The sequence below is a fragment of the Aspergillus tubingensis genome (assembly GCF_013340325.1).
Source record: "Aspergillus tubingensis WU-2223L DNA, scaffold_8, whole genome shotgun sequence".
NCBI lineage: Eukaryota > Fungi > Ascomycota > Eurotiomycetes > Eurotiales > Aspergillaceae > Aspergillus > Aspergillus tubingensis.
This window is the reverse complement of record NW_023336282.1, coordinates 1055731-1069167: the sequence shown is the minus strand read 5'-3', so window position 1 is coordinate 1069167 and position 13437 is coordinate 1055731. Positions and strand designations below refer to the sequence as shown.

At 46.7% G+C, this 13437-nt stretch overlaps 5 protein-coding genes and 1 non-coding gene across 6 annotated transcripts; 3 read left to right on the top strand and 3 right to left on the bottom strand.

The window, feature by feature from the left end:
- Window positions 1-380: 380 nt before the first annotated feature.
- Window positions 381-1522, top strand: AtWU_06706 (GroES-like protein; the record flags this gene model as incomplete). Its single annotated transcript, XM_035501815.1, has 2 exons — window positions 381-723; window positions 795-1522. The coding sequence occupies 2 exons, from the start codon at window positions 381-383 to the stop codon at window positions 1520-1522; spliced, it is 1071 nt and encodes a 356-aa protein (XP_035357708.1).
- Window positions 1523-1959: 437 nt separating this feature from the next.
- AtWU_06705 (transcription factor domain-containing protein) lies at window positions 1960-4644 on the top strand (the record flags this gene model as incomplete). The annotated part of the gene is made up of 6 exons (XM_035501814.1): window positions 1960-2089; window positions 2479-3334; window positions 3394-3801; window positions 3867-4090; window positions 4166-4369; window positions 4448-4644. 6 exons carry the CDS (start codon window positions 1960-1962, stop codon window positions 4642-4644), a joined length of 2019 nt encoding a protein of 672 aa, XP_035357707.1.
- Window positions 4645-5997: 1353 nt separating this feature from the next.
- On the top strand, window positions 5998-7653 carry AtWU_06704 (MFS transporter; the record flags this gene model as incomplete). Its single annotated transcript, XM_035501813.1, has 1 exon — window positions 5998-7653. One exon carries the CDS (start codon window positions 5998-6000, stop codon window positions 7651-7653), a length of 1656 nt encoding a protein of 551 aa, XP_035357706.1.
- Window positions 7654-8155: 502 nt separating this feature from the next.
- Window positions 8156-9289, bottom strand: AtWU_06703 (NAD(P)/FAD-dependent oxidoreductase; the record flags this gene model as incomplete). Its single annotated transcript, XM_035501812.1, has 1 exon — window positions 8156-9289. One exon carries the CDS (start codon window positions 9287-9289, stop codon window positions 8156-8158), a length of 1134 nt encoding a protein of 377 aa, XP_035357705.1.
- A 1729-nt stretch (window positions 9290-11018) lies between these two features.
- Window positions 11019-12044, bottom strand: AtWU_06702 (alpha/beta hydrolase; the record flags this gene model as incomplete). The annotated part of the gene is made up of 4 exons (XM_035501811.1): window positions 11019-11119; window positions 11174-11527; window positions 11588-11793; window positions 11857-12044. The coding sequence occupies 4 exons, from the start codon at window positions 12042-12044 to the stop codon at window positions 11019-11021; spliced, it is 849 nt and encodes a 282-aa protein (XP_035357704.1).
- Window positions 12045-13111: 1067 nt separating this feature from the next.
- AtWU_r37 lies at window positions 13112-13227 on the bottom strand. The gene has a single exon (XR_004775218.1). It is a non-coding gene; the product is annotated as a 5S ribosomal RNA (ribosomal RNA).
- Window positions 13228-13437: the final 210 nt, after the last annotated feature.

The following is a 13437-nucleotide window of genomic DNA, read 5'->3' as shown; positions in this document are numbered from 1 at the left end:
CTGCGACTATTTCTCCATAAGTAGACGCTCTACTACAATACTATAGGTATTGGACGAAATCGTGCAATGGACTCGAGTTCACTATGAAAGCTCCACATTAAACAGCGGGAATACGTCACAGAAGATTGCAGGGATGTCATAAGCAGCTCACATTAGCGTATGGCGATCATGTAAACATGGTTGAGACAAGTACGGACATCGTGGCTCGGCATGACGCGTCTCGAAATACACTAATATTGCTCCGTCCTTCAGACTCCAACGACGTACGTCAGTAAATGTCTGCATAAATAGATCGGTGCCACGTTGTATAGATTGTTTTTGGACAAATTTCTTCTTGTGCCCTCATCATACAGCCGGGTAAGCATTCGACATATACGACAATGCAATCTTTCATGCGTGCGGTTGCTCTCGTCGGCGCGTTCAATATCAGCGTCATCGATGTGCCCAAGCCGACCATCATAAATTCAACCGACGCCGTTGTGCGCATCGCAGCAAGTGCCATTTGTGGTAGCGACCTACACAGATACCATCAGAATTCGGCTTCGCCAGAGAATCCCCAGCAGATAGGCCACGAGGCGATTGGTTATATAGAGGATGTTGGGGACTCCGTTGAGTTCCTGAAGGCCGGCGATTGGGTCGTCATTCCTTTCGCGTTTGACGATGGTCATTACCAATATGGACCTATGATTGATGCGCCCGCAGCGTCATCTATAGGTATGCAAGGTGAGTTTGTCGAATCCAGTGATCTTTTCGACTGCGGAAAATATTGATATGGTCTCTCCTCCGCTCCGTAGCCGAGTATGCGCGCATCCCGTTTGCGGATGAGTCCCTTATGCCTGTGCCCATCAACGCTAGCACTAATACGTCTACTATTCATGATTATCTCTTCATGTCCGACATTCTCGCAGCGGGCTGGACAGCGCTTGACTTTGCCGGTCAGGAACCCGGAGATACGGTTGCAGTTTTCGGTGCCGGTCCCGTAGGACAAATGGCTATCCTTTCTGCCGGACTACGCGGTGCTTCGAAGATCTACGTTGTAGACCACGTACAAGACCGCCTGGACCTGGCCGCCGCCCACGGTGCCATTCCAGTCAACTTTGCGGTGGAGGAACCGGTGGAGGCACTACGCCGCTTCGAGCCGGCTGGCGTTACGCGAGTTCTCGACTGTGTTGGTTACGAGGCCGAAGATGCGGCGGGCAATGTAAACAGTAGCATTGTGCTGCACCAGGCTGGACAGGTAGTGGCGCCGCAGGGCGGTATTGGTATCGTCGGAGTCTACGGGAGTGGAAACCAAGAGCAGACGGTTGACATCAAGCCTCTTTTCATGAATAATTTCTCAGTGCGTGGAGGCGTCTCATCGCCGCTGAGTCTCGGCACTCAGATGCTCAACCTCATCATGACCGGTAAACTGCACCCAGGCTCCATCATCAGCGCCGTTATCGGAATTGAGGAGGCGCCCGAGTACTACGCGCGGTTCAACCGTCGTGAGGAAACGAAAGTCGTCATTGAATTTCCTTACTGAAAAGAAATTTCATATCCACAATCACCTAGGAGTCTCCGGGCTTCCCATATCAATCTCTGCCTGGGGTTTCTTGAATCAAAGGTAACTGAATCTCCAACTTTGTAGAGAAGAAATTGTCAGTTGCAAAAATGTTTACCCCCTCAATTTATTATAGATATGGTATCAATATATTACATTCAGGATTATTAGTTAGGAATTCTGTGATTATGTTATACAATTAACTATAAATTTTTCATACTTTATCTGCTTCCCGTTATACAGTCTAGTTAAAGAAACTCCAAGTTATCTTTTAGTATTAGTAATGGCCGCTATTGACCGCCGTAGTACAGCGAATGAAATCACCTGACCTGGTCGGACCATCCATTTCCCTTTACCATCCAATGAACCACACCCCCTACCTTTAATCACACTCGAGGCCATGGAATCTATAATACAATATGGTTGAGGCTGATAGTGAACGTGCCCAGGAGGCGCAGGCGACTCCAGCAAGGCCGACCTCAGATATCACATTCCACAGCATCGCTAGCGAGACTCGATCTGCCAAACGGCGAAAGACACAACTTGCATGTAATGCCTGCCGTGATCAGAAGACACGCTGTAATGGGAACAGACCCAGCTGCTCGAGGTGTGCAAAAAGGGTTTTACCTGCACATATGAAAAGGGATCATTGAAAAACCAAAGGTATAGCTTCCACACCGAAATACCTTGCTGGATGCCATGTAATAATTATTAAACGGGTTAATGCAGATACATTTCCACACTAGAAGATCGCCTGAAAGAGCTCGAAAAGCACAGCCGAGGGGGTCCTGCTCAAGCCCCTCGCGATATAGCAGATCCAGGCCACAGCTGTAAGGCTACCAGAACATCCGCCTTCGAAGAACGTGGAGAAACAACTCCTGTTGAACTTTACATCACATTGCAAGAGAGACTAAATCACAATACTAACTCTGCGGCAGTGAATGGTCGTCTCAACTCTCCACCTCCACCGCTAGAAAACTACTCTGAGGCCCAAGTTTTGATGCAACAAGATTCGCGCCCTTCATTTCAGAATGAGATGATTGGCACCGATGCAACAGTAATTGTGCCATCGTTGGAAGACAACGAACACTGCTCTTCTGCAAATACGTCCACGATGGCCCTTGTCCAGTCCACGATGCGTGCTACAAACTCAAGCAAAACGACTGGTAATATGCCGGGGCTGAATATTGCCAGCAACATAGATCAGTTTGCCAGTCCACAGCATATTCGACGAAGTAGACAAAATTTCGAAGGCCCAGAGATAAACGCATTTACTTTACCCACACGACGTATGGCCGACAACTTCATGAGTTGTTTTTGGAACTTTACACATCCAATATTCCCAATCCTCCACAAACCAACATTTGTCATTTCCTATGACAGCTTATGGGTCCCTCCGACCGAAAGCTTCTCGGGTAGCGTGTGTGGCAAAGCAGAAGACCCTATCTTTCTGTCGACTATGAACATCGTCTTCGCCATCGGCTGCCAATTTAGCGACCTGGTCGCTCCTGGCAAGAGGACAAGCCTAGCTGATCAATTCTATCAGCGGTCTAGGGCGCTGTACGACATTGATGCGCTAGATTCCGCATCGCTTCTTACCGTCCAAATGCTGCTTCTCACCGGTCTTTATCTGCAGTCAACGAAATACGCGAGTCGTTGTTGGCACATGGTTGGCCTTGCAATCCGAACCGCACAAGACATTGGCATTCATATCGAACACACTCGGCCATCAAAGACACAGCTTGAACGAGAAATGAGACGCAGAGTATGGCACAACTGTGTTATTTTGGATCGGTCAGTCCACTTTCGTATATCCTGCTAGCATTTTTATTGAACTTATGAGCGACACTTAGGTTACTCGCCCTTACGTTTGGCCGGCCAAATATAATTTCCAGCAACTCGGCTGTTCCTCCACCGCTGATAATCGATGATGAGTACTTACTACAAGACGGAGAAGGTATTCAGCGAAGTCAATCCCAGTCCAGTATGGAATTCTTTGTCTGTTCGATTCAATTGTTCGAGATCTTGAACGGCATCATGTCCAGGAAATATCGTTGCGAAAGTATCAACCATTCGAATGGAGGAGCTGAAGAGCTTTGGTGGTCTCGTGGATGCCTCGAGGACGTTTTAAAGCTAAATAGCGCTCTTGATGACTGGCGCGACACAATTCCTAATAACCTACGATTGGAGAGTGCCGTGGAGGCAAGAGCTGATCCGAGGAGCGATACAGCTGTCTTACAAGCCAAAGTTCTCTATTCAAGGTTCGTGTCTTCCAATATTTTGTTCGTATCTATCAGTGCTCGGACTCATCGCTAACTAGTCCCAGATTCCTGTACATTCGCATCCTGTTACTAAGACCGACCCTACTTTCCGCCGCTCAGAACCGGCACCATCTGTCCAAAGGGGCTGACTTGGGACAACTTAGGCTAGAAGAACATCTGGCCATGAAAGTGTGTGGATTGTGCATCTCGACAGTTCACACACTAGTTACCCATCTCAACGAGAATCTAGATGCGGTATATCGAAGTTCTGGTTGGCGTACAGTACATTGTGAGTAATAACCCTTACGCTGAAATGATTCCTATCTTGGTTAAGTCGATGAGTGGCTAAAACTTCATGTTTAAGATACCTTTCTTTGCGGCATAGTCCTTCTTGCGGCCCAACTATGTCCTATCCCTAGTGACGAGTTTGATAGCGCCACCCTTCAGGAATTGGTATCCTGCTGCATCACCATACTCGAACAGCACAAACTGCAAATCCAATCCGCAGCTCATGCGATCAAGATTCTTGAGAATCTGCAACATCGCGTTGTACTTGCTTGCGAGGCTGGTAAGATCTAACATGCGCAATGAAGCTAACTCATACGTTATCAAATCATGTCTAATTTCTTCCCTAATTCCTTCTTAGATATTGACGGACTGACTAGCAACCTTTCCAAATCCGTTGATCCAGTGAACATGAATACTTTGCCGGGGGATGATTACACTTTCAATACGACTTCTCAGGGTGACTTGTTACAATTCGATGAAATTGACACAACACGGCTTAGTGAAGCCTGGTTCATGGAGCAGGTTGGGGATATAGAGTGGTTGGGAACTTCTTGACTCGTCTGTGAACGACTTCGACTTCAAAATATGTCTTGTGGATTCCCCAATGAGTCTGAGGTGGCCACAAGTTGGTCACCATTCATGTACATCCTCTATAATGGACCTACGGATATTATACCTATTGGCTCATTGTAGGACACTGTTGGTCCCAGGCTCCCAGGAACATTACATTGGTGATACTGGACCAATATATACTTGCTTACAAAGCTTCCATGGAACATTGCTTGAATTTTTCACCTTCATCATATGGTGGATTCACCGTTTACCTCGATGGGAAGTTTGATGACAACGAGGTCCTCGACGCCCACGCGAACCTTCTGGCCGCCCGCTGCTACCTCTCCGCCGTATACATTGCTCGAGGTCCACGATCGAAGTTGTACTTGGTAGTGGACAATGTTTTCTACCCTTACACAAATACAAATCCGTCATGCTCACTGTCCGATTCGATAGAAATATCAGCAAACACCCAAGCCCTACCTCCTATTACGTAGCAACCGGTAAACCGCAGAGTATATGCACATATATGTAGTTTTTATAGACTTCGTTGTGGTGGCCTAATACTCTTAAACGCCCATGCCTGGATTTGCTGAGGTTTATCGATTGCGTAATGTACAATACTCGGTTTTTGGGTGTATCCTTTAGCCATCCCCAGAATGGCTAAGAATCTCCTTAACAGCCATATATCTTAAAAATCATATATGAAGGGCATGTGATCTAGCTGGTAATGCCAAGTTGCTCGCGCAGTATAGGAAGACTATTAGAGGTATCTATAGAGATGTATTCATATACATAAATACTTGTCACGAATGTCAAAAATATGCTTTAAATTACAGTACAATGACCAATTGTTGTGGAAATGCCTTTAGAGTTAGAGGTGATTCTTCTGCTAGGGAACGACATAATGTGGAATCGTAACAAAAATAATTCTCAGTGGCTAATTAAGAAGAAGTCAAAATGTGGCATTTAATAATGTGTTTCTAGTGCCTTCCGTTCTCTCCGGCTCGATTACTGAATTACTCATGACCGGGAAGATTCCGTCCGAGCATACGCGGAGATCGGGACGGCATAATTGAGGTTATGTGTCCGAGATATGGTTCACATTTATCTCCCCGATGGCTCCACATTTGTCAAAGTACTACTAGCAAACATATCAAAGATCGGACGATATGTTGATTTTCGTCTACCTTATTTGACATGAACATGCTGATAGTGACATTTACGAAGCAATAAATAATCTTTTCCGCTTATAAGGTAAGAACTCTTTCATCATGCCTCTCTTTAGTTCATCTTTCGCCCCTGTTTGCCACGGCCGTCCGACGGTTGCATCACGCACTTCTATTGACAGCCAGGATGGGTGAAACCGATGCAAGTGAAGAACCGTCGGTCCGACAAGTCCCCCTCTGGCGACTAGTATGGGATCAGGCTCTGATTCTCCCGGAAGTGCGCGATCACCACTATCCAGGTTCAGGTACCGACATCGACCCGTATCGTGTATGGTGGATTCCAAATGACGCCCGCAATCCGATCAGCTTTTCCAAAGGCAGAAAATGGTTCATAACCAGCCTTGTTACCTCCTCTACATTCGGCGTGGCCCTTGTCTCTTCAGCCTTCACCGGAGGGTCGATAGCGATCATGGCAGAGTTTCAAATCAACCATGAGGTTGCCAACCTGGGGGTTTCTCTTTTTGTCCTTGGATTTGCGCTTGGCCCATTGCTTTGGGCTCCACTGAGTGAAATGTTCGGCCGCCAAAAACTGTTCATCGTAACGTACTCTGCAATGACTGCATTCATTGCGTGTACTACGGCAGCTCAGGATATTCAGACTATACTTGTCCTGCGGTTCTTTGCTGGTGCTTTTGGCTCATCTCCATTGACCAATGCTGGTGGTGTTGTCGCCGACATGTTTGCGCCCTCACAACGAGGCCTTGCAATGGCGTTATTTGCTTCAGCACCATTCTTAGGCCCCGTGGTTGGTCCAATCGTTGGTGGATTCCTCGGTATGAGCGCAGGCTGGAGATGGGTTCTAGGCCTCCTAGCCACCGTGTCCGGAGTGTTATGGATCCTTGGTATGCTGATGATTCCTGAGACATATACACCAGTCCTCGTACGTCGATGGGCAGAAGAGTTATCAAAGATAAACGGAAAGGTTTACTTGAGCCAACTTGACGTTGGGGACCCTCCCGCTAAGCTCCGCTTGGCATTCAGCATAGCCTTGTCACGGCCCTGGAAACTGCTATTCAGAGAACCTATTGTATTTTTATTCTCAGCCTACCTAGCTCTCATCTACGGAACACTGTATATGCTCTTCGCCGCATACCCGATTATCTATCAACAGCACTTTGGCTGGAACCAAGGTATTGGAGGACTAGCCTTTCTTGGAATTTTTGTTGGAATGATTCTAGCCCTTCTCTACACCATTTTGGATAACAAGCGATACGTCCAGATCGCCAAGGAAAGCGGTGGGCAAGCCACTCCAGAGGCTCGTCTTCCCCCATGCATTATCGGCGGGGTAGCCATACCGGTGGGGCTTTTCTGGTTTGCCTGGACAAACTCACCGTCAATCCACTGGATATCCAGTGTCTTATCCGGTGTCGGCTTCGGGTTTGGAATGGTGCTTGTGTTTCTAAGTGTGCTGAACTATCTTATTGACACATACACGATCTACGCCGCTTCAGTTCTTGCAGCAAGCGCATTCACACGCTCCTTGTTTGGCGCTGCATTCCCACTATTTACGGATCAAATGTTCCAAAATCTAGGACTCCATTGGGCTGCTTCGGTTCCAGCATTTCTTTCCGTGGCCTGCGTCCCATTCCCCGTAATTCTCTACATATATGGAGAGAAAATCCGCAAGCGTTGCCGGTATGGAAACGAAGCAGAGATATTCATGCAGGGCGCGGGGGAGGAGAACTTGGAGCAACCCGTCGCGGAAGGCTCTGAAAACCAGGATCCAGGTGGATGTCCATTTCGGCATGACACAGAGTGGAGGTCGATACCTCAAAACTCTTAACGCCGGCTCATAGCCGAACGCTCTGAGAGGTCATAACGGACTAATAACAAGTCTTCAGAATTGATTATGAACGAAGTCTGTTCGATGCTGATCGTGTCAATGCCTCCGAGCGATGATTGGGGACATCGAGCATTCGTGCAGAAGAGAAGGGTATCAGTGGTCTTACATGATATCAGCTAGATTGTATAGAATAACTCGTTAGACTAGTAGACTATAGGTTTCACCGGCGTGAAGAGGAGAGCAATATAAGCACTCTACTTGGGGAGGGAGTTTCTTGAGATATTTACTTTTGAATGAATAAGGTAGAATAAAAAATCGACCCCCAGCCTGTCTAAAGTCTGGGTTAAGTAACTTATTTGGCGGTATCGCAGACGTAAACCAGGTGGATGTGAAATTGCAACCACCATGGACAACAGAAGCCAAATACCATGGCATTCACTGAAACGCCGGAAATAAACATTACATACTAGTAATCTTACACAATAACTATGATCTAGTGAATCTATTTCATCCCGATCATCTCCTTCGCCTTGGAGACAAAGAAGTCTTTTCCCTTGATCATGGCAACCAGCTTTCCCCATGGAACCATGCCAAACATCTGGCCAGTTCCACTAGATGACCCCACAGGCACAATCATCATTACTTTATCGTCCGCCATATATCTCTTCCTCTTGCCTTGCCCCAGGATATCAGCTCTAAGGTTGCATGCAACCACTGGGATCTGTTCCTGGGCTTTGAGTAACAGGCGAGCCGAGTGGCTGGTGATGTCTCCAATCGCATACATGCTAGTAGATCCCTTGACGCGCATTTCGCTGTCCACGGACACCCATCCCTTGCTGTCCAGATACTGAGGCGGAATGAACTTGTTATTGGGAACCACTCCGGTCGTCGAAATGTATACGTCAGCCTCCATGGTTTGGCCGTCATCCAAGTCTACCTTCCATTTTCCCGAGGTAGCATCTTGCGTCGCTCTCACAACCTTGCGCGCTCGTACCAAGTTCACACCTTTCTCAGTCAGAATGTTCTCCGCCTTCTGTGATGCGGCCTTTTTGAGTGCGGACAAAACATGCCATGTCGAGGATATCAGCGCGATGTCTGTTTTGCGAGCATTCAAGGCCTCGGCTAGCTCCCCAGCAAATTCGACACCAACCGCACCGGCACCTCCAATGATGACAGATCTGGCACGTGCAATCTCATGTTGCGCGGCGTTAATCTGTGCCTCCAGATCTCTTTCGCCGGTTGGTTTGAAAGGCGCTAAGGTGCTTCCATGAGCTGTTGACGATGGAGTGGAGCTACCGGAAGCAATGACCAGGTAGTCGAAGGCGATGTTGCCTTTGTTGGCAACGACAACGGTTTTGGAATCAGGGTTGATGTCGACTGCATGGCCTTGTATAAACTCAAATGCACCAGCAGGGGCATGGGCAAAGGCCTTCACGATGGGAAGCAGATACTGGTCAGATTGATAGGCCGTTGGTTTTGCCAGAATCCGAGGCGAGGCGATGTTGAAAAAGAATGTGTCCGAGGGGTTTATGATCACAATGTGGATGTTGGGGATTGTCTTGAGGAGGGATTGGGCCAGCCCAATGCCAGCATAAGATGCTCCAATGATCACGACCCGTGTACTATTAGGAGACATGGTGAGATACAGGAAGCAGAGACAGTCTTTGGCAGGTGAGCCAGAACACTATCCTGGTGATAGAGAGGGAAGACCTCACTTATATATGATCGTTTTGCCTCACATTAGCCCCTAATAAACGCAACCATCTTCATCATTCGTATTTACTATTCGGTTGTGTCATATCTTGAGAAACAAGTCCTGTATAGATAATAATAGCGCGATGTTGAAATTCTGCCCAATCCAGAGATGATAGATCCATATAGAGGGTGCTTATAAATCCTTCAGAGCTGGCGGCCCACTATTTCTTTGTAACCACTGGTGACAATTCTGGAGGCCCCATTAAAATTACCACAAAAGCTTGTTACAAATTTTCCATGATCATTCTGAAGTGTACCTAAGCATTAGTATACGATTACAAATACTATTCCTATACGAAATTGGCTTATCAATTACTTGTACTTTGATGAAGGACAATTTGCTAGTCGCGGAAATATTCCTTCGTATCGACGAGGATGTTGTTTCTAATGATGTTGAGGTACATTGCGTCTACATAGATTTTGAGCTCATTGCATTTATAATTATTGAAACTTGCATATTCTCCTTATTAGACCAAAGCTTAATCATAAGCACAAGAGTATTTGTCTCTCAAGTCTATGGCACTCAACAAACTTAGCCTATTGCATACCAATGGGTTGGAAATCTACAAATTTGTCGCTCGGGATCGGACCGGAATCAAGCCGAAGTTCGCGGAGATCGGCTTGACGGTAAAATACACAATCCCTGTTACTGAATAGCTCCCCGAATTGTAGGATAGTTTATCTTAGGGTTGAAGATGAGGCCCAGCGTGGCATGTCCGAAAGAAGCATTCTTCCAGAGTATCGGGTGCCGCTTTGCTAAGCCGCAGATATCGGCAAGTCCCGTACTGGAAGCGTTTGCCCGGTGACAAGTTGTTGGCCTTCTTACAATTATTGCAACGATTTTTATTCCCATTTAGATTTCCTGATGTCATCAACTATGGCTATCCCGCGCCGCGGAATTGACGTGCATATTGACTACCTCTCTTCTGCGTACCGGAAAGGTTCCTCTAGATTGCTGCCTGGAGGGAAGTGACCATTGTATGCTTATCTGGGCTTCCTCCTTAAGGACATGCCATCAGCCTTCGAGTCGATCATCTTAAGAAATGGTGTTTGCTTTCGTGACTGGTAAACTACGGCTTATTCGTACCATATATAGTCAAGCTTCTTGGGGCTGATGTGCACTGCATTCAGAGGTTCACTTGGTTTTCAGAACTTTCTACTACTATTTACATGAGTAGGTACTGGGATTTTTGCTGTGCCGGCGTTATTGATTTATTAATCTTATTAGTCCTTTCATATTTAAGTTTTTGTTCTTCCTCTGGTCTGTAACAATTCTGTATTGTTGAGAATGTAAGCCTAACAAGGGAGGAATATGAGAAGTATAAGGCGAAGGAATCAACACATACGGATAGCAATCTTTAACTTCTATCATGACTGCAATTGACAAAATCTTGAGTTCCCTACATCTACCCTTCATCCAACGTGGTAGGTTTGTACCTTTGTATCTGAAGTGAAAAGACGTGTTGCCAGGAGCATCATCCCTAGCCACAAATCATACTTTCTCCGCTCACGAAGAGTGCGTAGACTCCTTTTGATCACTCGGTGGCCAATATCTTTCAACAAATTTGCAGCCTTCTTTCACCCATTCCTCATCCAATGTGCTCATGCAATCAAACCCATGTGAGCCAGGCTGAACAGAAAAGTGGAGCGGCGTGCTTGGGTGAGTTTTCTTCATCTGTTCCACAAAATTTGTGGCTGTCGCCATCGGCACCTATTGAGTTGTTAGTCGCAAAAATTGTTCTTCTTTTCCTTGACTTTGAAATACTTAAGATTGGATCCTTATTGCCTTGAGCAAGCCAGATTGCGGGTGGATTTTGAGCTTGTTCGAGAGTACTCATCAGGCGAACCTTGTCTTCATTTCCTATGAACTCGCGATGCCTGCCCTCTGCAAGGATAGCCTCACAAAGATCCCATCGGTCCGGCATAGGGGAAGACACTCTAACCGAACTAGGCTTAAGCTTTGCCAAATATTCGTTGACAATAGAGTGGCCTGAGGGAGGCGAAGGGGGAGGTGGGTTGTAGAACGGACTGTCAATATCGAGCGTTGCGTATTGGGCCAAAACGACACTGATTCGAGCCTCCGGGAAAAGAAATGCGGATTGCAACGATAAGTAGCCACCTTTCAAGAATCAGTAGATGAGCAACATATGAGTCAATTACATATGGCCGGAATGCCTACCAGCACTTTCACCGGCGACGGCAACCTTAGAGAGCTGCGGAGATAGGCCTTTACGAGCCCTTCCCACTTCAGTGGGTAAGGAGGAATGAAGCCAAGCCCAGAAATCTTTCACATCATCAAGAATATCGATACCCTTGGACTCGGGGATCAGTCGATAATTTGGAGTGACTATTATAGCTCCGTGAGATTCCGCAAGTTGAATAATCCTAGAGATTTAGGTTAGGTGTCGCATCTTATTGAAACGAGGGAAATAATGAAAGGCGGCTGACCACAAGGGAAACCAAGGGGCAAATAATTTATCGCCAACGATCAGCCCGCCACCATGAAAATGAACCAAAACGGGACACTTTCTGCTCTGAGCATTCTTCGGTATGAGGATAGTTGTCTCTAGAGGCGTGCCCGAAACAGTCTTGTAGGCGGCTTCGATCTCGTCGAAGGCTCCAAATTTGGCGTCCATTTTGCAGAAGATCCAGAGACAGAAAATGTATTACCCACGAATGAAGCACAAAAAGATGAGGTAGGGTTTAGCATAATTAGAAGTATATATGTTCGTAGGTGAACGACCTGGTCATTGATTACTCATCGACCATCGGGTTGAAGATGCCGCCAATTTGCCAAGCCGCGGACATCGGATCCCACGAAGCAATCTCCCCGATACTAATAGACATGGACAAGTTAACTTACTACCACTACCTACTTCATACCGAATAGTTAGCCGTTATCAGACACTCGGACACACCATTGCTATTTTCTGAGGGAAGTTAGTAACTCTGGTCTCTCATGTGCAAAGAACAGATACCCGACCCTTGGAATTACTGTTTTGAAGCAAACAACCCCGTGAACAAGGATATGGGTACCTAGAGAATGTGTATGACCATGGGACTCAATGGGGTTGCGAGCATTCGTCCAATGAAAGAGACTAATAGATTGGAAACCAGCCTGAGGCCCTTGAGTATGGCGCATTATTTAGTCACTACCATAGAGAGCGATCTAGCCGTTACCCAGGTTACTCGCCTCCTTCAACACCATTTTTCATCATGTACCTCACTACAGCTATCAGAACTTATTATCCTGCCAAAATCTGTTTGTTGAGGCAATTTAGCAGCGGGGTGGAACGCCCGAATCACACGGATCTCTCATCGCAGACCTTCAGGCTTCATGCGCTGGCCGGCATTAGCGAGGGAATTCAACGGCAAAGCGACGGCCTATATCTGTCTTTGGTGAGTTGCTCCTATCCTTGAAGTACTACAACGTCGACTCCAGCTAAAGCCTCAGCACAACCCTTAATATGAACGGGGTTTTGTGGCTTCGAATCGTCCCCTGACAGCGTCATCATATCCTGGGGAAAGGCCATGCATCTCGGGCGGCCCGTTTAGAGGGTTTGCAAAGCATCAGTGGAGACAAGAAGCCAACCGCAACCGTACAAAGATAGCGGAAAGAAGAGAATCAAGCCGCATATGAAATCATCGTCGCCACGTTCGCGATAAGAAAATAATATATTAACTTCGGTTCAAAAACCGAAAAAACATACAACAGAAGGGATTCGCTGGTGGTCACCCACCCAACTACTAACCTCCCGGCGTGTGGCTTAAGTACGGCTGAGCGGACGGGAAGCCCTGTTTTCCACACCCTATGGTCGTATGTGCTCATTGTCCTAATTTCACTACCTAAGTAAGCGGTGTCGTTCAATTGTTAGGCTATACATATGACTACCAGGGCCGAACAACGAGTATTTTTATGTTGCCTTTTCTCCCATAGACGTACAAACTAAGAACGTTTCCAATGACCCAATTGCTATAATGAATCTGGAAGACCAAGAGTGACTCCTCAATAGACAATAATATGTCTGC